The 24,221-nt window shown below is 52.1% G+C and overlaps 8 protein-coding genes across 8 annotated transcripts; 7 read left to right on the plus strand and 1 right to left on the minus strand.

Moving 5' to 3' along the window:
- N7462_000468 (GFA family protein) lies at positions 1 to 666 on the minus strand (the record flags this gene model as incomplete). The annotated part of the gene is made up of 3 exons (XM_057072194.1): positions 1 to 304; positions 408 to 587; positions 659 to 666. 3 exons carry the CDS (start codon positions 664 to 666, stop codon positions 1 to 3), a joined length of 492 nt encoding a protein of 163 aa, XP_056938724.1.
- An 831-nt stretch (positions 667 to 1,497) lies between these two features.
- Positions 1,498 to 1,859, plus strand: N7462_000469 (uncharacterized protein; the record flags this gene model as incomplete). The annotated part of the gene is made up of 2 exons (XM_057072195.1): positions 1,498 to 1,610; positions 1,736 to 1,859. Coding segments are annotated over 2 exons (237 nt in total), but the record flags the coding sequence as incomplete, so codon positions are not given.
- Positions 1,860 to 2,207: 348 nt separating this feature from the next.
- Positions 2,208 to 4,697, plus strand: N7462_000470 (nitrogen permease regulator 3 family protein; the record flags this gene model as incomplete). The annotated part of the gene is made up of 1 exon (XM_057072196.1): positions 2,208 to 4,697. One exon carries the CDS (start codon positions 2,208 to 2,210, stop codon positions 4,695 to 4,697), a length of 2,490 nt encoding a protein of 829 aa, XP_056938726.1.
- Positions 4,698 to 8,747: 4,050 nt separating this feature from the next.
- N7462_000471 (La domain family) lies at positions 8,748 to 11,201 on the plus strand (the record flags this gene model as incomplete). Its single annotated transcript, XM_057072197.1, has 1 exon — positions 8,748 to 11,201. One exon carries the CDS (start codon positions 8,748 to 8,750, stop codon positions 11,199 to 11,201), a length of 2,454 nt encoding a protein of 817 aa, XP_056938727.1.
- Positions 11,202 to 13,144: 1,943 nt separating this feature from the next.
- Positions 13,145 to 14,520, plus strand: N7462_000472 (SPFH domain-containing protein; the record flags this gene model as incomplete). Its single annotated transcript, XM_057072198.1, has 3 exons — positions 13,145 to 13,268; positions 13,300 to 13,639; positions 13,710 to 14,520. 3 exons carry the CDS (start codon positions 13,145 to 13,147, stop codon positions 14,518 to 14,520), a joined length of 1,275 nt encoding a protein of 424 aa, XP_056938728.1.
- Positions 14,521 to 15,410: 890 nt separating this feature from the next.
- On the plus strand, positions 15,411 to 18,979 carry hir1 (putative histone transcription regulator Hir1; the record flags this gene model as incomplete). Its single annotated transcript, XM_057072199.1, has 6 exons — positions 15,411 to 15,447; positions 15,589 to 15,663; positions 15,783 to 16,001; positions 16,068 to 18,018; positions 18,083 to 18,822; positions 18,882 to 18,979. 6 exons carry the CDS (start codon positions 15,411 to 15,413, stop codon positions 18,977 to 18,979), a joined length of 3,120 nt encoding a protein of 1,039 aa, XP_056938729.1.
- Positions 18,980 to 19,759: 780 nt separating this feature from the next.
- Positions 19,760 to 21,388, plus strand: N7462_000474 (YchF/Obg family ATPase; the record flags this gene model as incomplete). Its single annotated transcript, XM_057072200.1, has 3 exons — positions 19,760 to 19,834; positions 20,013 to 20,570; positions 20,837 to 21,388. 3 exons carry the CDS (start codon positions 19,760 to 19,762, stop codon positions 21,386 to 21,388), a joined length of 1,185 nt encoding a protein of 394 aa, XP_056938730.1.
- A 254-nt stretch (positions 21,389 to 21,642) lies between these two features.
- N7462_000475 (translation machinery-associated protein 20) lies at positions 21,643 to 22,537 on the plus strand (the record flags this gene model as incomplete). Its single annotated transcript, XM_057072201.1, has 3 exons — positions 21,643 to 21,656; positions 21,896 to 22,036; positions 22,147 to 22,537. 3 exons carry the CDS (start codon positions 21,643 to 21,645, stop codon positions 22,535 to 22,537), a joined length of 546 nt encoding a protein of 181 aa, XP_056938731.1.
- Between the last annotated feature and the right edge of the window lie 1,684 nt (positions 22,538 to 24,221).

The following is a 24,221-nucleotide window of genomic DNA, read 5'->3' on the forward strand; positions in this document are numbered from 1 at the left end:
CTACTCCACAAAATAGTTGTGTCTCTTATGCCACTCCTCCAGACTATCTTTGTTGTAGAGAGTATGCACGCTCTTCTTCCCCTCTGGCCATCGCGCCCATGCCGGCTTTGAGTCGGCCATGATACAGACCATCTCCGCCGGTTCAGGCAGGTCCGTATCAATCGCAGAGGCAAAAGGGTGAATCAATTCCGGCCAATGGTGATCCCACAGCCACAGCATGGTGCTGCAATTCGAGCAAAAGTTCCGCTCGGAAGCGCAGCGCTCCTCGTTCGGAGTTCCGCGGTCTTTAATTCCATTGTATTTCCTAGCGACCAAATAGTCAGATTCGATCCCGGGATAGCAGTATTATATATAGCCCGTGGCCCAAGGGCGTAAGACTTCGGAAGTGTGAAGGGGTCGGGGCACACTTGATCAGGTCCTTTCCCTTGAGGATCTGGAGACTATCCGCGATGCCACCCAGGTTCACGGCCCCACTATAACCTGCCACTTTGCGACAGATGCTGCAGGCGCATAGTTGGTAGGGGACTGGGGTTTGCGACTGGAGAGTGAATTCCACGCCGCCGCATTGGCAGCTGCCATCCAGTTTCCTATGGCGGTCCGTTAGTATTACAATGCGGGGTGATGAGAAGTGGGCAAGGGTGGCATGAGCGACACGTACATTGGCATATTGGCTGTAGTTTCAGTTTAGACGAAGATGCTTTGGGTGTGAAATGAATCTTAGTACAGGGAAGAAGGTCGAGTGAGATATGATAAGAAGTGGGATTGGAAGTTAATTCCAGAGGAATCAAGGGCCTCTTCAGTGCATATATATATTTCACCGTGGCAAGGGATCAACACGCCCAAGTCATACACTGCAGACAAGACAAACAAGATGAGACAAACGGGCTGCTGATCTAGCAGTACTTTGTTCTATCTCTAATCCACTCAATGGCTCCTCTTTAATCTCCAGTCCTGATTCTAAGCAGCTCGCTACATCATCGGCGCATCCGCCAGTCGTGACTGGTTGGCTGAGGCGGTGTTTGTCTCTTTTGCTCCGTTTGTCTTCGGGCCATCGACCCGCTCTCTTGCTGGAACTCGTGGACGGCGATCGATCTCTGGAATCATCATTCACTCTTCCGCGCAGTACAGCGAAGCCTCGGAGGTGTCAGTACTGCTAATACCATAATACGTCCCCGCTGTTCTCACCAGAGTATCAAAATGTCGTTCGGAGCTCCCGGAGGCGGGTCCGTGAACTACAAGCCCACGCCGTGAGTCCTTGCGCTCTGTCTCTTCATGCTAGCTACAATCCCCCGTCCAATCCGGATGGGCTGCTCCTTAGCGGCTGATATTGTGAAAAGAATTTGCGCTGACAGTTGATTGCCTCTCAAAGACCCGAACGTGGTAGCTTCCCTCTTGACCACGAAGGTAAATCTCTACACTGGTCGATTCGAATGGGCCTTTCGACTGTGCCCGTCGGCGAATACGGACCTCACTAATATCTCGTCTGCTGTCACAGGAGAATGCAAGCATATCATTTCTGGGTACTTGAAATGTATCAAGTCGAATAAAGGCACCAATGACGAGGCGTGTCGCAGACTGGCCAAGGACTACCTCGCTTGCCGGATGGACAAGTACGTGGAATCCACGACCGAGACAGACCTTTTTCCTTTCCTTTTTTTTCTCTTTGCGTGGAGGTTATGCCGCTGCTGAAAACCAAGAATCATGCACTAATGAACTGCCTGTCTTCTATCTACAGGAATCTGATGGCCCCCGACAACTTCGAGAACCTCGGACTCATATTCAAGGAGGGTCAAGATAAAGGCACTTCTCCGACCAATACGACACAAGGAGGAGAAAAAGGAGCAGGAAAGGCCGACTGAGCTGGACCAGAGCGAGGGGACAGCCTAAACCTTAGCATGAAGGGGAATGACTTTTTTGTACGATATTTTGTAGAAACCACCGCATCCGCGTTTGGAGGTGCGCTGGCGCCCCTGGACGGCGTTGTATATATATGAAAAAAGAATTGTATTATAATCCAATAATCTCCGCTATTTTGCTTTATTCTCGAAGCCGTTGTGCTCAGTATTCGCGTATCTGAATGCCAGACGTGAGCGGCCTCGAATTGGCTCGAGCTCTCTCGCATGCGGGGAAAACCCGCCTCCGCCCAATCACTTCCGCGCCTTCTTCAACGTCGAGCCCCCAGGCGATCGCGAACGCCAACGCACTCGATGTCTTCCATCGCACGGCCACCAGACGCATGTCTGGTGGCAATTATCCTGATTGTGCGCTCGCGCACAGGCCCCCGCCTCGTCTTCCACTACCCGCCGAACCCGCTCAGCGAGAACCGCCTGAAGACGAGCACCAAGGGCGGGCGGCGCATTTCCCGCACGCGCAGCCGCCAGGGTACTAGGAACGTTGAATCCAGCTCGAGCGATGAGTCGCTCAGCTCTGACGAGGATGAGGAGGAGCGCGAGCCGAATGCCGCAGGGCCGTCAGCGAACATTCGTCGCGCGAGCAACTTCGGCCTAGAAGGCCATGTGCCGGTCTCCGCGTCGCCGGGAGGTGGAGAGACGCACAGGCCTGGGTCTCTGGGGTCTGGCAGAGGAGCGTCGCTACGCAGACGGGGTGGTGGCGCGTCGGATCTTGAGGATGATACTGGTGCGTCTGATCGACCCGAGGATGGGACCGGAGGCTCGTCGCGACCACCGTGGGAATCGCTCCTGGGTTTGCCGGGCAGTATATGGGAAAAACTACTGAGTCCGTCTCGATCGTGGCATAAACGGCGGTATGAGGTGGGGATTAACGACCTGGCGCTCATTGGGTGGCCAGTCTTCGTGCGTGAGGACGGGACCTGGCGCAAGCAACGGCGGAAGAAGAAAAAGAAGCACCAGGCTGAATGGGATGGCGGAGAGTTGGGGCACAATGAGAGCGCGGAAGATGGACAAGGTGAAGAGGATGCGACTACATCTCCTGACCTCGGAGGGAGCGTTGCTACGATTACCGAATTGTCGTTGACCGCGTCACCGACGGAGATGAAGCGTGCGTCGACGGCTAGTGTGAAGACGGGGAAACAGCAGGACGATTCTTTCGACCCCGAGGACAACGACCATATGACGATGTTCAATGTCGTTTTTGTTATGGATCCTCCTTTACTCGAGTATTCCATGCGTGTCCGCGAGATCTATGAGAACATCATCAAGAAGTTTGCCAAAGCTCTCAAATGGGAGCAGGCCCGCACAGATTACGTGTGGAAGGAATCGCAACATATCTTGGGAATGCGGCGCAAGGCGAGAGAAACAAGTAAGTTCTTGACTCTAGGCACATCTGATCATTCATGTATCCTGACATTGATGCCAGAAACTTCGGTTCAGAATCTATACTCCGAAATGATATCCCAATCATCTCTGGCAAGGGCTATTTATACAGTCTACAGCAGCATCTCGGCATCAAAGATCGCATCAGTATCTCTCAGCCCCGATGTCTCCATATCCCTACAGATCCCTCCTTTGACATCCACTGCCTACCTGGCTGGACCAGCCGACAAAGCATACCCAGGTCTTTGGTTGACTACAGCGGACAGCGCCACCCCAGTTGATGATCCAGGCAATGATGAGAGCAGTACACCCCATCAAGTACTAGCCAAACATTTTGCTCTACTTTTACTTGACAGCGAGGCATCGATCATCAAAGATGTTGAAGCTTCCGGCGGCACGCTAGCCCCAGCGCTGGCACATTACATCCGATGTTCCAAGCCCACCAAGTCATTCGCTCAAATATCAGCGTCCTCCGGAATCCCACTGTCGACAATCCAGATGCTGGCAAGCCACCTGGTATACTGGCGTCGGGCCCGCGCAATTCCCCCCATCCACCAACGAGACACCTACATTGTCTCACCGAATTGCGACTTGAGCAAATTGGAAATTGCTACGATTGCCTACCAACATGCCTTCCCGACGCTGCCTAGTCTCCCAAAGATGCTTTCTGCACTCAGCGGGACACCTCGGGCCTATGCTAGCTTCATCCCCAGCAAAGATCACAAAGAGACGTACTTTGCCATTCTGGCCTGGCTCCTTCGGGGTGGCTGGGTCACGCAGCTGCGAACTTTCGCTCGTATCAAAGTCACCCCGGAAATCAAACTCGCCGTGGAGACTGCCCTTCGAAAGGAAGAGGTAGACCGATATCTGGCCAAGGGCAGTGCCAGTTCCGTCGCTAATGACGATTCCTCCGACGATGATGATGCCAACTCGTCGTCGTCCTCCTCTCTCGCCAGTCACGGCAGCGGCGACGAGACACCCATGCCCGGACGCGCCGATCCCCGCGCGCGACTTCGTAATTCCCACAAGCTCCTCGACCGGTCCACGACCCTCCGCCGCTCATCCCTGATCCTTTCTCCACACCGTGCTTCGCCGCTCGAGTCGCGGTGGCTTGACGAGATTGTCTCCCGGTTCCCCGACCAGACGGGCCTCGGTCACAGCCTGGAGGGTGCGAGCCCGGACATTGCGCCAAACGATCTGCAGACCATTCTGCAGAAGTACTGGCCCGTGTTCCTGAAGTACTTTAATGGCTATGACGCGCTGGAGAAGATTCCCGTACGTGAGAGCCTGAAGCGCAAGTTGGTCTGGCAGGTCCTCACGCGGCTTGGCTTCGTGACTGGGCCACCGGGCGCGGTCGAGCTGGATGCGCGAGAGCAGGTGCTCATCAGTGTGCGACATTGGTAGCTGCGTGGGTTCTCTCTCTCTCTCTCTCTCTCTCTCTCTCTCTCTCTCTCTATACTAGGCTTGGGCAAAACTTTGGGGGTTGGGGTTTGTTCTTGTTTCAGCGGGGATCTGCAAAATACATATACCACTCTGTTCTGCTTCCTAGCCTTGTCATTATTCTCCAATTCAGCCTGGCGTCTCTCTGCACGACGCTGTATAACTGATCAAGCCACCCCATCCCACGTCCTGCCTACGATGCAGTAAAGCTAGTTAAGCAAATCTGCACGGTCAGGAGGGGCGCCGGCGCTGGCGGCGACGATATAATACCGATACCATGGCGCAACTGGCGTAATTCGATTACACACAGCTCCACCCTTTCCGATGAATCCCGCGTGCCCTCAGCCCTAATCGCGCGCTGCCGAATCTCAACGCGCCCCCGTTCTCCCGGTCCCAAGCAAGACCGCCGAGCGAGACCGTCGCACTCGGAGATCCCCTTCGAACGAACTCGTTCCCTCCGTCGTGCGGTCGTACAGAACTCCCCCTTCCCCCTCCCGTTACGTCTCGTACGGGACCCTGCAACACGATTCGTCACGTGTCCGCCCTCTGCGCGGGACTCCCATCACATTCTTCGGTCACACAGAATAGCCACGGGGATGGTCCAGACCTGGGGAGAAGGGGGAGAGGGCGGGGGGATAAGTTTTCTTATTTGAGCTATTGCTGGGCCCAAACTGCCCCGACGAGTTTCCGCGGGGAGAGAGGGGTCTATGTAGTCGGTATTATACCATCAACAATCATCATCCGATCGAAACTACAGAGGAAAGTCTTGTAGGGCAGTAGAAGCAGCAGGAGTAGCAGCAGTAGTACCTACTACTACTAGTGCTGTCCACGGGCCTGGTATTACGCGGATAGACTCGGATCCTGGGTAGTTCGTGGTAGGCGGGATATTGGTGAAGACCACTCAAACCCTTGGCAGGTACCCGAGGACCTTGAACCGGTATATCCGGGTCTCCGCCTGTGATGATTCCGCGACCACCGATCGCGAGGGCGGAAGATATAGTATAGAACGGGAAGAAGCGATATGACGTTTCAACTCGATCCAAGGGGTTGATGGAAAATCCCGAACTTTGGGTAGAATGGATATATGAGATACTATACTCTGATATTATATTCTGTATACGTGTCGTCTACATGGATGTCAGGGTGTGTGCTCTCGGTCCTAGGTCGGCCGATAGGCCCAACAGCAGCGCCGTTGCACCGAGACATTTGAGGATCGAAATGTGTGTCGCCCCAGGGGGGCCAATGGGCGGAACAGAGGGGCCCCGGTGGACCCCGCAAGGGTTGCTAAAACGTGAAAAAAATTGGAAATGTGCCGTTGAAGTTTTTTTGAGTACGGAGACCGGAGATGCAATAGACTTGAGTCGAATCTATCAGCTTTTAGAAAGCAGGAGTTAAGCAGATTTTGCCTTCACAGGATCTTCGGGCAAGAGAGAGAGAGAATGTGTGTGTGTGTGTGTGAGAGAGAGAGAGAGAGAGAGAGAGAGAGAGAGAGAGAGAGAGAGAGTAACGAATGCACGTATTAGCTATGTAGATTTAGTCTATTGGAGCTGACTCTCGAGGAATCTAAATTACAGTCTCTGTCTGTATATTACATGTAATACTGCTACAGAGGTATGGGAAAATTACTTGATGTAGCGGGCTCGAACTTCTGGGGTAGGTTCTTTGCAGTCATACCCAGGTGTGGCTGTCAGGAAAAAAAGTTCAAGCAGAGAGAATCGAGCCCCGTGAATCATGGTCTGAAGTAGAAGGCCGGTATGCCTGCAGCCTCGATCGCGGGCATGATGTAGGACTGCTGGTTGGTGGTGGTGCTTTCCGGAGTGGGCGGATACCACTGCTGGACCTGTCAACAGCGCAGGACGGCGTACAACGGCCGACCCAGGCCTGGTTCATGCAGCACAGGTCTCTGCCACGTTCGGCCTCGATTGGCACCATCGAGTTATACTTTAGGGCCCCCTCGCCTGCCTACGGGAGCCCGGGGAGAACACTACCGGTGATCGGATCATGCCCCAGGTTATTTTGTTATTTTGTTTCTGAGGGGAAACACTTGTAGGTTTCAACAGCGTCGCTTGGTCGGGACGGAAGTAATATATCTAGATAGAATTCCGGCCTGACGGTGTGCGAAGCCTGACGCCCAGGAGCCTCACTGTATGGTATCTATGACGAGACCAGGTTGGAAAGGTACGGATTCAAAGCTCAAGTGAACTCCAAACTAAGATGTCTAGAGCTGATGGGGGAAAGCCATGAACCATATATAAATGGATCAAACCCTTTTGTCTGTTCTGGCCATGTCCAGGTCATGTTGAGAAGGTAAAATAGGTAGTTTCGATGAACGCAGGGTGCCCGGGGTACCTTATGGCCCGATAGGCATGTAATGTACTACGGACCTCGGACCAGCCAGAACCGAGCAGGGAACGGTACGAGGTGATAATCCTAGTATCCTAGATGACCTGAACTTTCTGAGAACTAGGTATTTGCATATTTATTCAGGACCTATCGACCTCTATCATGTCGCTAGACCTCAAACCAGGGCCCATAAATTTCGCGGCATTCGGGCTCCCCAAAAAAAAACCCATAAAAAAAACCCTTGGGAGCCGGGAAATATGGTGCTGTGCGACTGGTATCGATTGCGGGCCCCGTTTTCCCTCGTTTTGTGTGTGTTGCGGGCGTACGGCACCGACGGATTCCACAAGGTCTCCATACGAGATTTCCTTCCCCCCTTCAAATGTCAATTCCAAAGGACCAAAAAAAAATAAAAAGTTGCGTAGTAATTCACGGATGCGAACTGTGTGTTGTGGCCGAGACCTATCATAAATCATCAATCCAAAATCATAGTCCGAACAGAAGAAAACAGGGCGGCCCATACTGTACTCCCGCTGGCACTGCTGGCACTGGCACCCCGCTACCACAACCGGTCCTGATTATTACCCAAATAATAATTTTGCGTTCCTGCTCCCTCCTCCTCTTACCCTCCCACCAAACTTCCCCTCTCTCACCTCCTCCCCCCTCCCCTTCTTGGGCGTTTCGTGCTCAACCTCTCTTCCTCGTTTCGGTCCTCCAAAACCGCTACTCCTCTCCGACACACTTACCCGGGAATTCCTCCGTGCTCTTTCCGCGCGCTCATTTCTCCCACACGAGATCCTCTGTCAACGAATCCGGTTCGGCACCTCTCCTTTCTCCTCTCACCCCTGGAGAGAACGGAGTGACCGATCTTCGCTCGTGACTCCGTGAGCCGTCTGTGAAGTGCAATCCGCGCTTTGCTTCCCCCGGCTTTTTTCCCACCGGCTCTTACAAGGGGTCCGCGTCGCTGTCTAGAACACCGACCGGCCTGACGTCCAGCGTGCTCCGGTATCCCTGTTTCCCGGCCAGATACAGCCCATCGCTTCCTTGGATCGTTGTGCTGCACTGTCAACCGCTACTCCGACAATCGACCGTTTGTGGACGCAACACAAGACCTCTTCAGTTTCCGTCTTTCGTCAGGCAGATTGATCGTGCAAGCCAGTAAGCTGGTGTCTTCACAGTCTGGTTTGCAGAGCATCGACAAGGCAGTGCCTTCTCTTTGTTGAAAATTTTTATTTTCTTTCTGGAACTTCCCTCTGTTTCTCAATTTTTCGTCCCTCTGTGCGTTTTGGTGGCTCGCATCCATTCCGACCGCTCCCTTCGCAACGATACCGATACCGTCAGTGCTACCGATGCGATCTGTGGTCTAGACGGTCAATTCGCACATTCCTCCCCAGACCGAGTGTTTTTCTTCCTCAACAACCTCTCCGCTTCGTTTCGTCTCACCTTGCCGGAAAAACCGCTGCGACTCGTGGGTACAATACCGAGTGAACGGGAAGCTGCTGCTTGGTGGGGTTATAAAACGGTGGAAGTTCCTTTTCTGAGAGATACTGGTGCCGGAGTTTCCTAGCGCGTGGGCGTGTATAGAGATCTCCAGGCCCAAACGGAAATCGCTGTTCCCTAACAGATTTACTTCTTTCAACTCAATCCATCTCAATCTAACCAAAAACCACAAAAATGAGCGCTACATTTTCTTATGCGCAAGCCGCGAAGGGCGCTGCTGGCACACCGGCCTCCAACAAGACCGCGACAGAGCCGGAGCAGCCCGAAGTCAGCCAGGAAGAGAAGACCGACGATGCGCTGGAGTCTGTGACCGCTCCTTCGGAGTCTGAGACGCCACAGGAAGCTGAAAAGACAGTGTCTCATGCGGACCCCGATGCGGAGTTCACGACTGTGACTAGCAAGCACTCCCGATCGAAGGCCGCCCACTCCAGGACCTCATCACCGAGCGTTCGATCTACCGCTACTCAGTCCAAAGAGGGAGGCGACTCCTCCAGTGTGCCCAACGGCACCGCCGATGCTTCGTCAGATAAGCAATCACAGGATGTGAAGGCAGATAAGTCAGAGAACGGCTCTGAGGGTTCCAAGGAGAAGTCTGAAAAGTCTGAGAAGAGTGCCCCGCCAAAGGAGCTGAAAGCTGCTCCTCTCCCCTCCGTGAACATCTGGGAGCGCAGGAGGGAGGCCCAAGAAGCCAAGGCCAAAAGCACGCCTGCTGTGCCAACGAACAAGACGACACCTGGGAAGGCGGATGAGACCCAGCAGGACTCCTCCAAGACCACTTCAAAGAAGAAGGGTGCTGATGGTTCTTCGGAAGGCACCAAGGACCGCAAGAAGACTGAGGGTGGTAAGGGACGGGATGAGGCTCTTCCTTCCGTTACCGACGCTTCATTATGGCCCACCCCTCAGGTTGCATTGGGCGAGGAGAAGAAGAAGGCTCAGGAGAAGACCGACAAACCTGAGCGCACCGAGAAGAGCCCTGTCATCCGAACCCACGGCAAGGAGAAGTGGATGCCGGTGAACTACGTCCCCACTGCCGTTTTCAACACTCCTCTCCCATCGTCTGGCCGTGGAGGCCGCCGGGCCGCTCGCGGGGGACGCGATGGCAGCCGTGGCGGTGCTCACGGCGCTGGTGCTGCCAGCGGTGAGAAGGCTGCGTCTGGACAGGCCAGTCAGGCTTCCGCGGCCAAGCAGGGCTCTGGAGAGCGTGGACGCAATGAACCTACCACTGGCCGTGCCACTTCTCTTCCCGCCCAATCAAGACGGTCCACTAGTCCGGATGCTGCCAACCAGGAGGGACGCAAGGCCCAGGCTGCGGATCGCAAGGCTCGTGGCGCTGAAGATGCCGCCGCTGCTGGCGGCAAGCAGACCAACGGCGGCGAGAACGTCTCTCGACCCCAGCGCGAAGGCAAGCAGTTCACCCGGAACCAGGAGGCCCGAGCTGCTAACTCCAAGGCTGCTCACCTGGCTGTTGATGCCCAGGCCGCTACTCGTGCCAACGACCGCCGTGCCGAGTCTGGTTCTAAGTCTGCTGATTTGAGCCGCGATTCTGCTGGCTTCCAGGAATTCAACCGGGAGCGCGGCGACAACCAGCGGGGAGGCCGGGGCTCCACCCGTGGCCGTGGCCCTTACACTGGTTTTGGCCAGAACCCTCAGTTCGGCACCCCGCAGAACAACTTTGTTCCCTCCAAGTACGGTTTCAACGACCGCCAGCGCTCGCAACATATTCAGAATGGATCGCAGCAAGGTCACCGCATGACCGTGCGGTCTCCCTCATTGCCCGCCTCCACTGGTGTTTACCCCGGTGTTTACCCATTCCCGGCTGACATCAACACCATGTACCCCTACCAGGCTGTGGCCCCTGGCCCCATGAGTGCTGTTCCCTACCAGCAGTACATGGAGCCTTTTTCCCTAATGACAATGCTGTCCATGCAGCTCGAGTACTACTTCTCGGTGGATAACATGTGCAAGGATATGTTCCTTCGCCGTCACATGGATTCCCAGGGCTTCGTTCCTCTGGGTGTTATTGCTAGCTTCAAGCGGGTCAAGTCTCTGACCGAGGACTTTGAGATGCTCCGTCATGTTTCTCGCAATCTGCGAAACGTCGAATACCAGACTGGTGAGGATGGCGTGGATCGCCTCCGCCCGAAGGAGCGATGGGGCCAGTGGATCCTCCCCGTTGACCAGCGCGACCCCTCGGCCCAGCATGAGGGTGCCCCCCCGGCCACACACACTGGCAAGACCGACGAGAACACCCCATTGAACAACAACCATGCCGACGGCACTCCCAACGGCTCGGCTCACCATGGGTCGCGACAGTTTATTCCTAATGGCACGGCATCCCGCCAAGCCCCGACCTCGCTTTCTTCTACGGCCCCAGAGTTCATGCCGTCCGTGCCATCGGCGCAAAATGAAATTGCCAATGTAGGAACCCCCATGGATCTTTCTTTTGTTCCCGGAGGCAGCCCAGAACTGGAAGAAATTTCTCCATCCCCCACTTCTGCAGACCAACCATTTATTGACGAATATGATTCAGCGTGCCGACTAGATTCGCCCTCGATGAACCCGGTCCCCCTTGGCTTTGGACCCTCGTGGTGCTCTCCTGGGTATGATTGCTTTCGCACCATTTTTTAACCGATCACTATTGACTGACTGTGTTTGTGTCTGCTCATTAGCTTCGATGTGGAGAACAGAAAGCATCATCCATGCCATTCTGCCACTCCCCTGGCTGACGAGTCGCCACCAAAGCATCACTCTTTGTTCGAGTCAAACGGACCGGGCCCTCCCCGCAAAAAGAAGACGTCCAATGTCCAAAATAAACCTGACACCTTCCATTTAAATCCTCCCCATGGTCGACACCAAAAGTCAACCCCCCTTGATTCTGGCTTTGTGACCGGCCCTCCCTATCGTTCCTGGTCACGGTACCTCATCCGCAATTTCGATATGCCACTGTACAATGAATTTCGGCGTTTAGCCCTTGATGATCTTCTAACACGACACCTTGATTATGGTTTCAATGCTCTCATGGGCTTTTACCAAATCTGTCTTTTCAGCCATTGCTCTTTTCCTCCGCAGGTGTTCGCGGACATGGTGGGCTTGTCACGAACCAGTGATTTCATATACCATGATGCGCTCTTTTCACTGCTTTGCTCCGCCATGGGAAGCGGACTTATGGAAAAGTCCAACCGTCACAATGCCGGGTTCTACTTCAATCGCGAGTATGGTAAGAAAAGGCGGTGTTGGAAAAGAATCATCTGAATGACTCGTTATCGGTATCCATTCTCTCTTCTCGCTCTCGATTCCGTTGCTCTTTATTTCTGGGGTTCAAATTTTTGTTCATCTTTTTTACTTCCCCTCTTCGTTCCATTCGCCCAAATCATGATCAGCATTGTTGTGTTCAAAAAGGTTTTGCATGCATCGTCGCCCACTTCTCTTCTAGAGCGCCGAATGGTTCATTCCCATCGCAACACCGGCGACTTGGCTTTTCCCGGTCACCGTGAAGCCTCGGAGTTCGTCTCACCTCTTGTTTCTCTTTTTGTTTCCCCCTCTCCGCGTTGATTGCTTCAAAAACCATGGGCTTTCTTTTCCCCACTTCAAAATGTTTTCTCCGGAGTCCGGGCATGATATTACTGGGCAAATATTCCCTTTCTTGCCTACACCACTGCCCGATTCGATCGGCGTGCTGGGCCCAAAAAATGATTGTTTTTTTTTCTTCTGATCATAGAGATTTTGTGTGTTCCTTTTTTTTTTTTTTTTTTCCTCTTGTGAAGTGGTTTTTTGCCATTGCCGCCTATTTTATTATCCAATCCGGTCAGCTGGTGTCGATTCCGGCTCTTGTGTTTTGGATCTTAGCGAGTATCAGCATGACGGTGTACCGACTCCGAGCAATGCAATGGTCGAGAACCATCAATGAAAAAGTGCCTTGTATGATGTCATCTACGTGACTCTAAGTGTTTCCCCCCATTATATACCCTTATTTTCCCATGGATTGGGCAAACAGCTTCCAGTCTCAAAATTTCGCTGGGGCTGCCCTACTACTCCGAGCAGTTGCTACCGGTGCTCTTTCATACTAAAGTTTGATGTACGGCCGAAGTCTGCTGGACGTGAAATCTTACTCGGCGCTTTTCTCCTTTTTTTCAATGGCGTTTTTATCTTGCACCGGTGCTTGTTTTCCCGTGACTGCCAATCAGCCCTTTTTTTGTGCATAAATGAGGTCATTCAGTGTGTTGTTTGTCCGAGTAATTGACTTGCATACTATGGATCAAAGCTAGAGAGTTCAGATTCAAAATTAAAATTTTTTTTTGGCTTGTCATGGAATTTGTTTATTTTTGTAGAGTCTATGCTTACTTTTCATTTGACTCGAGCTCACTGAACCTGGCGTCCTGTGATTGAGCTCTCCAATCCATCTGTACTCCGTGTTGCATCCTGGGTGCCTCAGGCGCCAACAGCTTGACCAGTCGGAGCAACGCCAAACCCCGAACCCTCCATGCCCCGAACAGCTCGTCTTAACCGGCTGACTCTGCCTCTCCACCATCCTCTACCCCAACCTCGCCCTGATATCATCACCCGCAGTCATAATGGAGGGTGCAACCCGCCAGACCTCGAGACTGTTACGGTCTCGTGGTACCAACGTCCTTCAGCAGCGCCGCCTTCCCCGGTCTTCCACCGCGACCAGCGTGACCTCCCCCACAACGACGAGCCGTGTCGAATTCCCCTCGGAATCTAGCTCCAGAATCCATTTTTAGCAATTTCGCTGCCGCCGGCTCCTCGCAGCAACCAGGACTCGGTCCCACGACGTATTTCACCAATCGACAGACCCTCCCCGCAAACACGGTCGTGCGCTTCGTCCCGCAGCAGACGGCATGGATCGTTGAGCGCATGGGAAAGTTCCACCGCATCCTGGAGCCGGGTCTAGCGATCCTGGTTCCATTTCTGGATCGGATCGCCTACGTGAAGAGTTTGAAGGAGTCGGCTATCGAGATCCCGAGCCAGAATGCCATTACCGCCGATAACGTTACCCTGGAGCTGGACGGTGTTCTGTATACCCGTGTCTTTGACGCATACAAGGCTAGGTGAGTGTCCGTACTGGCACGGCAGGTCTATTGATACCAGGATCGGCTAACGAAGGACTGAACTATTTAGCTATGGAGTCGAGGACGCAGAATATGCGATCTCGCAGCTTGCGCAGACGACGATGAGATCTGAAATCGGTCAATTGACCCTGGACCACGTCCTCAAGGAGCGTGCCACACTCAACACTAATATCACACAAGCCATCAACGAGGCCGCCCAGGACTGGGGTGTTGTCTGCCTACGATACGAGATTAGGGATATCCATGCGCCAGAGGGTGTCGTGGCCGCGATGCACCGCCAGGTCACCGCGGAGCGTTCCAAACGTGCCGAGATTCTCGACTCCGAAGGTCAGCGCCAGAGCGCGATTAATATCGCTGAAGGTCGCAAGCAGTCGGTAATTTTGGCTTCCGAGGCTTTGCGTGCCGAACAGATTAACTTGGCTGCGGGTGAGGCGGAGGCCATCAAGCTGAAGGCCGAGGCTACCGCCCGTGGCATCAATGCTGTTTCCCAAGCTATCCAGGACGGAAAGGAGCATGCTCACGGCGCAATTAGCTTGAGCGTGGCAGAGAAGTATGTTGAGGCTTTCTCCAACCTGGCTCGTGAAGGTACTGCCGTCGTGGTCCCGGGCAATGTGGGCGATATGGGTGGCATGATCGCCTCGGCCATGTCGGTCTACGGCAAGATTAGTGAGAGCCAGGCCAAGAATCTTGCTACTAAGGTTGTTGGCAAAAATGTGCAGTCTGCCGAGACCGCCCAGGCTGCTCAGTCCGAGGAGTATGATGTTGAGAGTGAGATCCAGTCGGCTGAGGAGTCGGCGGCCCACGATGGGGTTGCACAGAACGTGCTGGACGGATTCGACGAAGTCAGCAAGAAGAAATAAATCAATGCCGCTGCCGAATACCAGCGATATGCGAACGATGAAACATTCTCTATCTCTCTATCTTTCTCCTCCTTTTTTCTGATGCGTGCTCCTGGATTATCTCACGCCCTCTTGCATTCTCCTCCACTGCTCTCGTTCTGGTGCTCGTTTCCCCGCTGTATCACTCTCCACTACTCATGGTATTTCCTTTGACCTGCTATTCTGGTTTTTAGCATCTGTTCAGGAGTCCCAAAAGATTCTCGTCTCTTGTACTGTATCGAAGTTTGAATCGAATTGGTGATCTGCCCAGAGCTTGTATGTACATATGGACGTCATGAGGATTGATCAGGGAAGAAAAAGGAAGAAAAGGGAAAGAACAAGAAGCCCCCAGTGTATGATACGTATGTAGAATCCAAGTTTCGACAAATCGCTGCACTATTCACCTTTGTAGAACGACCTCGTAGTGGCGGTTGACACCTGCTAGTGTCGTAGCTTAACTATAAAGTTGAGCAAACGCGAAAGGGAGCTCGGGCCACGCGCCAAATCTGGAGATTCGCGACTTTTCGATCGGGCGCGCCCTCCTTGTGCCGCTCTCTTCTCCCCTTCATCCCCACCACCACCCGATTCCATCTGCAGTTTCTCCCGTTAATCTCACTCCCTGTGTCTTACTCTCCGACCCAGAATTTTAAACGCCTGAACACTCCTGGCCTGTGTTTTGGCTGTGCGATGTCCTGCCCGATAAACACCTGAGCCGATTCTCGCCCTATCCCGCCGCTCTTACGAGAAGTCGTCATCCTTCCTCCATACTCGCAGCGAACCGAGTCGTCTGCACAAAGAATCTGGCCAGGCTGGAGCCGTCGTAAATTGTACTTGCCTGGTTTAAGGAGGCGGCGCAGACTGCTCGGGCTGCGATGCATATCATCAAACCCGTTTGGCTGACGCATGGAGGTATGCTCTTTTGTGTGAATATTTCTGCGTGGCTTTGGCTGCTCGGCATGGCAATAGATGCAAAGTTATGCTAGCTGAGGAAAATGAGGCTGTGACCGGGTCTGAGGGGCAACTAGGGCTAATGGGATGCGCTTTTTCTAGGAGAACGGAAGGACTTCGAGGTTTACAGTTGCGATGTGTCTCCTGATGGGAAGAGACTGGTGACTGCCGCTGGAGGTAAGTTTTGTGGGGTTTGAATATTAAATGTGTTGGAGAGCGGAGACCACTCGACGTTCGTTGGAACAATGCAAATGGGACTTGTCACTGATCCGTGGAACCCTTTTGTTGCGCTTTAGATGGATATGTTCGTATCTGGTCCACAGAGGCCATATACAACACCGGAAACCCTGAATTCGCAAGCAAGCCCAAACAGCTGGCCTCTATGAGCAACCACTCCGGCACAATCCATACAGTTCGCTTTTCGCCGAATGGGAAATACTTGGCTTCAGGGGCCGATGATAAGATCGTTTGCGTGTATACCCTGGATTCGAATCCTCCAACACATTCAACTTTCGGTAAGACTTCATGCTAACCAAAGGATATTGAAGGAGGTTGCTGATTGGATTGTGATTGTTATGTAGGTTCCGACGAGGCGCCTCCTGTCGAGAACTGGCGCACGATTCGACGTTTGATTGGACATGACAACGACGTGCAAGATCTGGGATGGTCGTACGACTCGTCCATTCTAGTGTCTGTCGGATTGGACTCAAAAGTGGTTGTGTGGTCAGGACATACATTCGAGAAGCTGAAGACGATCGCCGTTCACCAGAGTCATGTCAAGGGCATCACTTTTGACCCGGCAAACAAATACTTTGCGACAGCGAGCGATGATCGTACCGTGCGCATTTTCCGATTTACTTCACCGGCTCCAAACTCAAGCGCCCACGACCAGATGAACAATTTCGTTCTGGAACAAACCATTTCTGCACCCTTCGCCAACTCTCCCTTGACTGCATATTTCCGTCGTTGCTCCTGGTCACCAGACGGCATGCATATTGCCGCTGCAAATGCGGTTAATGGCCCCGTTAGTTCTGTTGCCATTATCAATCGCGGCTCCTGGGATGGCGATATCAACCTTATTGGTCATGAAGCCCCTGTTGAGGTCTGCTCATTCTCACCACGACTCTATTCAAGGGAGCCGGTGAACAAGCAGCAATCGGATACCCATGCGCAACATCATATTACAGTCATTGCGTGTGCAGGTGCAGATAAGTCACTCAGTGTATGGATCACAAGCAATGCTCGTCCGATTGTTGTTGCCCAAGAGATGGCTGCCAAGTCAATATCAGATCTGGCGTGGAGTCCCGACGGCAAGTGCCTTTATGCCACAGCTTTGGATGGCACCATTGTGGCCGTTCGCTTTGAGGACGGCGAGCTGGGCTATGCCACAGAAATGGAAGAAAACGAAAAGTCGCTTACAAAATTCGGAACGAATCGCAAGGGTGCTGGTATTACGGAGACCACCGATGGGCTCCTACTTGAGGAGAAAAGCAAGGCCGTCGAAATCAAGGGCGTCGAGGGTCGAATGGGTGCACTGATGGGGGATGGTCACGCCGCCGCCGAGCCCACCGTCAACGGAGGATCGACCCAACCTTCGAACGGCACAACTCCTGCGCGCGTTCCCTCACCGGCCCCTGATACTGCGAAGACACAAACTAATGGCACATCAACCCCCAGCAAAGAAGCCGAGAAGGCAGACCCATATCAGGCTAAGCTCGAGCGGCTGAAGCAGCGCCCGACCTATACAAAGGAGGGCAAGAAGCGCATTGCGCCTTTACTGGTATCTGGAGCCGGAGGGGGCGAGTCATCCCTTCCACAAGCTCGTTTGATGGCTTCCGTCAGCAGTCAGGTCAAGACGGATGCGCCTACCTCTCTGGTAGACCTCTCGAAACCATTCGATGGCTTACCAAAGGGTGGCTTGACTGCTCTACTTCTCGGAAACAAACGCAAACTGGCTCAACTCGAGGGTGACGAAGATGGACATGTTGAGAAACGTGTTGCTGCCGCAAGCCAGAACGGCGCAACTCCTATAATGGCTAATACGCCCGATGGGCTTCTCCCAGCTCAGGTGCAACCCGCAATCAGTGGTCAGCAGACTACACCCAATTTTATCCGGCCTGCAGTTACGAATCCCTGCATGTCGGTGAGCCAGCTACGGTTGGCAGTACCCAAAGTCCGTTTACATATTTTGCGTGCGCTGGACTCGACTGGAAAACCCACCGAACCTCCTGCTACGGCCGGTGACCCCAGTAGTAAAGATAAGGGTCGGATCGACATTGTGTTTGAGGCAAAAAACCCATCTCCGGCCAGCTTAACGGGTCGTGCAGTGGATCGAGAGCCCGTGCGCCTCACGCTGTTCCGGGGAGAACAACCATTGTGGCAAGATTTCCTGCCCAAGTGTGTTCTGCTTGTTACCGGAAATCAAAGCATGTGGGCAGCGGCATGCGAGGATGGTTCAGTCTACATCTGGACACCAGCCGGTCGTCGTTTAGTGAGCGCCCTGGTCCTCGAAGCACAGCCGGTGATCTTGGAGTGCAATGGCCCCTGGCTTCTCTGTATATCTTCTGTGGGCATGTGCTATGTGTGGAATGTGAAGCACCTATCCTCTCCCCCATCCACCCATCTCTCTCCAACCTGTTCTTGACGCCGCCCTCCACACCCTCGGCGCCAATCCCACCGCGCCTCCAGCCATCACAGATGCACGCATCAACTCAGAGGGTCGTGTAGTGGTTTCTCTCACTAACGGTGAAGGTTACTCTTATTCCCCCTCGATGTACACATGGCAGCGTATCTCAGAAGCCTGGTGGGCGGTTGGCAGTCAATACTGGAATTCGACCGAGGCCCCTATAGGTAACTTACAAGCCCGCGATACCCAACAGGATACCAAGGATGCGAAAGCAGCCGTGGCTGCCGGTATCATCCCCTTCCTGGAACGCAACACCACCAACGAGACCCTGCTGCGCGGCCGGGCGTACTTCTTGCAGCGGCTTATCAAAGTACTGCTTTCACGTGAGGGCTATGAGACATTTGAGTCCACCGTTTCGATTGCTCATCTCGAGAATCGCATGGCTGCAGCTTTGTCCCTGGGCGCAAAGGAAGAATTCCGGCTGTACCTGAATATGTATGCCAAGCGCATCGGTGCGGAGGGCCTGAAGGGCAAGGTTGAGGAACTACTGAAAGGATTGATTGGAGGCTTGTTTGAGGATGAAGATGGGGGAGAAACTCTCTCCAAGCTGCAGGCCAATGAGCGTGAAGGGCGTAATTGGCGCGAAGGGTCTGACTTTCTGTGTGGCTGGCCGCGGGAGACGTTGCTGAAGGAGGTGATTCTTGCTCTCGGTATGTATATTCTTGTCTTCGGGCTTTTTTTCTTCGTGATACTGATCTACTTCCTCCAGGAAAATATCGGGAATTGCAACGCGTGACAGTCCCTTATGCCAAGCTCCTGGACATGGTGGATACCGTCTCGGATGGAGGCGATGCGATGGATCTATAACGATACGTCTCTTTTTTCTTTCTCAACATTCTGTCTTACTCGTTTCTATTGGCGTTTCCATGTGGGTTGTTTGGGGATTGGGAGGGCTTCGTCCATGGCTATTTATCATCCCGGGTGGGAGGGGGTATAAGATTATTTCTTTCTCATTGCTTCCCTTATGTTTGTACCATATCCCCCTTTCGGGCTGATCACGCCCATTCTGTAAAAGAATTATTCCATGCTTTCATTCTGATTTCGATGTCCTCTTGCGACTCATTAGAGCTTGTATAACGATAGTAGAACTGGTACCGTATGATTATATCATCCCCCTTTCATAGCTTATCATACTCCTCTGGTAAGAAATGGAACATCATCTTTACCTCTACTCAGCTTCCTGCTCGTACCAAGAACCCACGAAATATGATCTGGCTTCGCGCTTGTATACTTCTCGTGACGTCAAGGGCAGGGTTTCATATTCACGTGGGCGGTCGGTCCAAGACGGGCAGAAAATTTCGATGACATGCTTCAGCTTGCTCTCCTTGACCACGATTGCCCTACACTCCCTTGCTTTTCCTTCGCATTTTCAAGCCATTGACATTGCCCACAGCATTCGTGGGCACCGCAATCACGTCTTTCACCACTTCTTCCATTTTCTTCCTTCGTATCGTCGATCGATCCGCAGCTGGTCCTGCTTTTGCCGCGCGACATCCCTGCGCCCGCTTCCGCCTTTACTCCTCCCCCCACCTTCTCCCACCTCTCTCCTGTCGCTTCTACTCGAGCAAGAAGAAGAAATCCAATAAAATGCCTCCCAAGAAGGCCCAAGTTCAAGAAAAGGTCCTCCTGGGCCGTCCTGGCAACAACTTGAAGAGCGGTATCGTATGTGAGCAATGACCCCACCCTTTTTTGCTGTGTTTTTTCCCACAGCACAGTCCACTTTTTAATTCCACACAAACTATTTAAACCCTCGCGCCGCCCCCTTCCCCTTTCCTTCCTTTCGTTTTTTTCTTCCCAGCCACACATCCTGGCTTCAAAGCTCACTATGTGAACTATCTAGGTTGGTCTTGCCAACGTCGGCAAGTCGACGCTCTTCCAATCTATCACCAAGTCCTCTCTGGGTAATCCGGCGAACTTTCCCTATGCCACCATTGACCCCGAGGAGGCACGCGTTATCGTCCCCGATGAGCGCTTCGACTGGCTCTGTGATCAGTACAAGCCCAAGTCCCAGGTGCCCGCTAACTTGACCGTGTACGATATTGCCGGTCTGACTCGCGGCGCTTCCACCGGTGCCGGTCTGGGTAACGCTTTCCTGTCTCACATCCGTGCTGTCGATGCCATCTTCCAGGTTGTTCGTTGCTTCGATGATGCTGAAATTATTCACGTCGAGGGTGACGTCGACCCTGTCCGTGATTTGACCATCATCAGCGAGGAGCTGCGTATCAAGGACATCGAGTTCGTCGAGAAGGCTCTTGATGCTCTGTCCAAGCAGACCCGTCGTGGTGGCCAGTCTCTGGAGATGAAGAAGATGAAGGAGGAGGAGGCTACTACTGCCAAGATCCTCGAATTTTTGAAGTCAGGCAAGGACATCCGGGAGGGTGACTGGAACCCCAAGGAGGTATGTTGAAAATTTTTCTTATCTCCCCATCCCTTTAATTATCCCCACAACCCTTGGAAACAAAACTCCAATCTTTTATATGATGAATAAGCGTTTTCGCGAATATAACCCAGCTCGTTGAATCCCTCATTTAAAAACTCACGCAGAGGGCATTTTGAAATTAAATCTGGACTGAAAAAAAGATTGGAGTTTTTTTTGTTTTGTGCCTTGAAAACATCACTCAATATCTTGTCAGTTCTCACATGCTGACGTGAATTGATTATCAGGTCGAAGTCATCAACCCCCTGTTCCTCCTCACTGCCAAGCCCGTCGTGTACCTGGTCAACCTGAGCGAGAAGGACTACATCCGCCAGAAGAACAAGTATCTGCCTAACCTGTTCGCCTGGATCAAGGAAAACTCCCCTGGTGCTCCCATCTTGCCCATCTCTGCGGCATTTGAGGAGCGTCTGACTCTCATGAAGGACGACGCTGCTGCCGACGAGGAGTGCAAGAAGCTCGGCACCAAGTCCGGCCTGCCCAAGGTCATCACTACCATGCGTCAGGCCCTCAACCTGGCTAGTTTCTTCACCACCGGTCCGGACGAGGTCCGCCAGTGGACCATCCGCAAGGGCATCAAGGCCCCTGCTGCTGCCGGTGTTATCCACACTGACTTTGAGAAGACTTTCATCCAGGCTATTGTGTATAACTATAGCACCCTGAAGGAACTTGGTGATGAGGCTGCTGTCAAGGCTGCCGGTAAGATTATGACCAAGGGCAAGGACTATGTCGTCGAGGACGGCGACATCATGCTCATCAAGGCTGGTGCCGCTAAGCACTAGATGCAATTATATAGCTCCAAATGATACACCTTGTTTCCGCATGACTTGATTCCCTTAATTCTTGTAATCGTGTAATGCACAGAAGTACGATTGGGCCTTTCCATATACATTTTCTTCTTGTACAACTGTAAGCCAGCCGAGTTTTTCATGTCGAGTTTGTCAAGTGGTAGACACGAGTCTACACGGTCACGTGAGACCCCGCGCATCCCACTTCGCGCACTCGGAGCATTCAGCAATCTACAGCAACCAGCATCATGTTTAAGAAAGAGTAAGTGGACTGATGTATTACTTCAATCTGACATTTCAATATTCTGTGGTCCATCTACGGGCCATTTGTGTGCTATCCACGAGCAAAAACAGGGCTAAAGATCCCTCGCGTCACAAATCAACCTCCAGGAATAGCTGTTCAGGAATCTCGAAGGCGGAGTCCCTGAGTAGCTGGACGCAAATGACAAATTATGTGACTTTCTATCGAACTGGAAAGTGCTAACTTGTGTCTCCATATAGTATCCCGCCGAGTAATCGCTCTAAGGTCAAGTCCTCCGTGCAGCGCGGCCTGCGCCAAAAGCTGCTGGAGACCTACCCGGGCTTTGAGCCATATATCGAGGAGATTATGCCCAAAAAGGCATCCTTAGAAGCTATCAAACTGTACATACCCCGAAACTAGCCCTCTATCCGCCACCAATTGCCATTGTTGCCGCACATCAAGGCGCGAGCCAAGGACGGCGCAAAGAAAAGCTAACATTGTCCTCCTGCAGGCCCGATCGAGTAACGCTCTACACAATTGACTCAACTCCCCTCTTCTTCCAGCCCTTTGATGGCCCTCCAATCCCCCACCTTCGCCTCGTCCACCAATTCCCCTCTGCCCTCCCGACTGTCCAGATCGACCGCGGTGCCATCCGCTTCGTGCTCTCCGGCGCCACTCTCATGGCCCCCGGCTTGACCTCACCCGGCGGCCGCCTCCCGGATGCTGAGAACGCTATCGAGGCAGGCCAGGTTGTTGCCGTCATGGCCGAGGGTAAGGAGGAGGCTTGTCTGGTAGGTGCGTTGAAAGTTAGCACCGAGGAGATGAAGAGCAAAGGCAAGGGCGTTGTCATGGACGAGGGACATTATCTGGGTGACGGACTTTGGAAAATGCAGTTAGATTAGATGCGGCCCTTAGAGAGAGGGGGGAGGGGGTGTGCTTGTCATGGTTATGATTTCTCTTTTTTCGTGTTTGGGATGGTTGCATATACCTTGGGGTGACGATACTCTTTATGCTGATGATGTTCGAGCTTTGAATGAGAAAATATGAACTTTCATGCTTGATACCCTCGGGAGTCCCATGTTCCATGTATGGGCGCTAACTTAAAATGCTGAAGGTTATCGTAGATATGACTTCTTCGCCTTTATTGACTGGAAAATCCGTGAGGTTTTGACTGAGATTTCTTGAGATAACCTGTTCTTGATTCTACCTAGGATTAATGTTTTCCTTCATAATGAATATATTTTAGAAAGAAATCAGGGCCTTAATTTATCGAGCGCGATTCAGAAACGAAGAACGGAATCGTAAGTCCCGAGATCATCATGATAGGGTAATATAGTGGGAATTATGATGGCAATTTTGATACTTTTGAACATTGAACTATATAAGATGTAGGTACCAACTCAGGACCTCAATACCTAGACTTTATATGAAGAGTGGCCACGAATTTTTGATAGGTGAAGTAAAGTATGTGTTTTCTGGAGACTGAAACATTCTGTTTCCATTACCAACCTTAACTGTTCAATTTATGTCTATATACAACACTGACAGATTCACTTGGAATGGACTGAAGCATATTGTTTACCACCTTCTTTTCAACTAAATGCTTCTTCTTAAAATGCACGGCTTATAAAGTAGTTCGGGATCTGACACCAAGTTGTATTATATAGAGCCAAGGCAGAAGGTTCCGATAATCTCATCGATCCATGATAGTGAAGCACAAGAGTGACTGGTGAATGACTATAGAGATCTGAAGAAAATATCTTCTTTAATATTTCATTCTGGGCCACTTAATTCAAATAAATCTTCAGGAAAACAAAGTAAATGGGGACCGGTTGGGAGAGCAAGGTATGCCTGATAACACGTGATATGATTCCAGGGCATCATGCCCGCCCTGTCAGTAGTTGGTTATATTTTTCTGGGGTTTGTGTGACGCATAGCATGCAATGGTCATACAGAACTAGCTGATTTAAATTGCAATGCATACTTAAGCGGAATTAGCAAATCTGCCAGGTTCTTTTGGAGAGTCGCCCTTTTTGCGATGCAACATAGGGTTACTTGACTATTACATAGAATGAATTGATTTGGTTATTATCACAAGGTCTCTGTGGAATACACAGACTACAGAAAAATTTGAGAATGGGCAAGTATTATTACGAGATAGCCGCAGAATTCTTCTTGAAATGCTTGCATATATTCAACATTTTGATTAATGTAAATCTTTGTGTGTTGTTAGTTGGGGATTTGATGTAGAATGCTTGCTGTCTGGACTTTACTTGGTTGGGGGAGTGGACGAGTAAAGTCGACCTCGAGTCTTGGAGTTTGACATGCCGTTGATTCGACCCTCGTAATCTCAGATAATCCATCAGCCGTAAAAGGATCCTAGAGATGCGAGGTCTGAAGTAAATAGCAAGTGAGCAATAGGCCGCTTTTTTCAATTTTTTGGTCTCTAATAATACCAATCTTTTCTTCGCCTTTTCCTCTCGAATATATCAGTCTTTTACCATCCAAAAAAATGACTTCCTCTTTCTCATTAAGTCAGTTTGGAGATTGAAGATCTTTCGTTATTTTGTTAACAAGTATGAAACC

The sequence above is a fragment of the Penicillium macrosclerotiorum genome, assembly GCF_028827735.1.
Source record: "Penicillium macrosclerotiorum strain IBT 26536 chromosome Unknown utg000001l_segment0_segment0, whole genome shotgun sequence".
Lineage (NCBI taxonomy): Eukaryota > Fungi > Ascomycota > Eurotiomycetes > Eurotiales > Aspergillaceae > Penicillium > Penicillium macrosclerotiorum.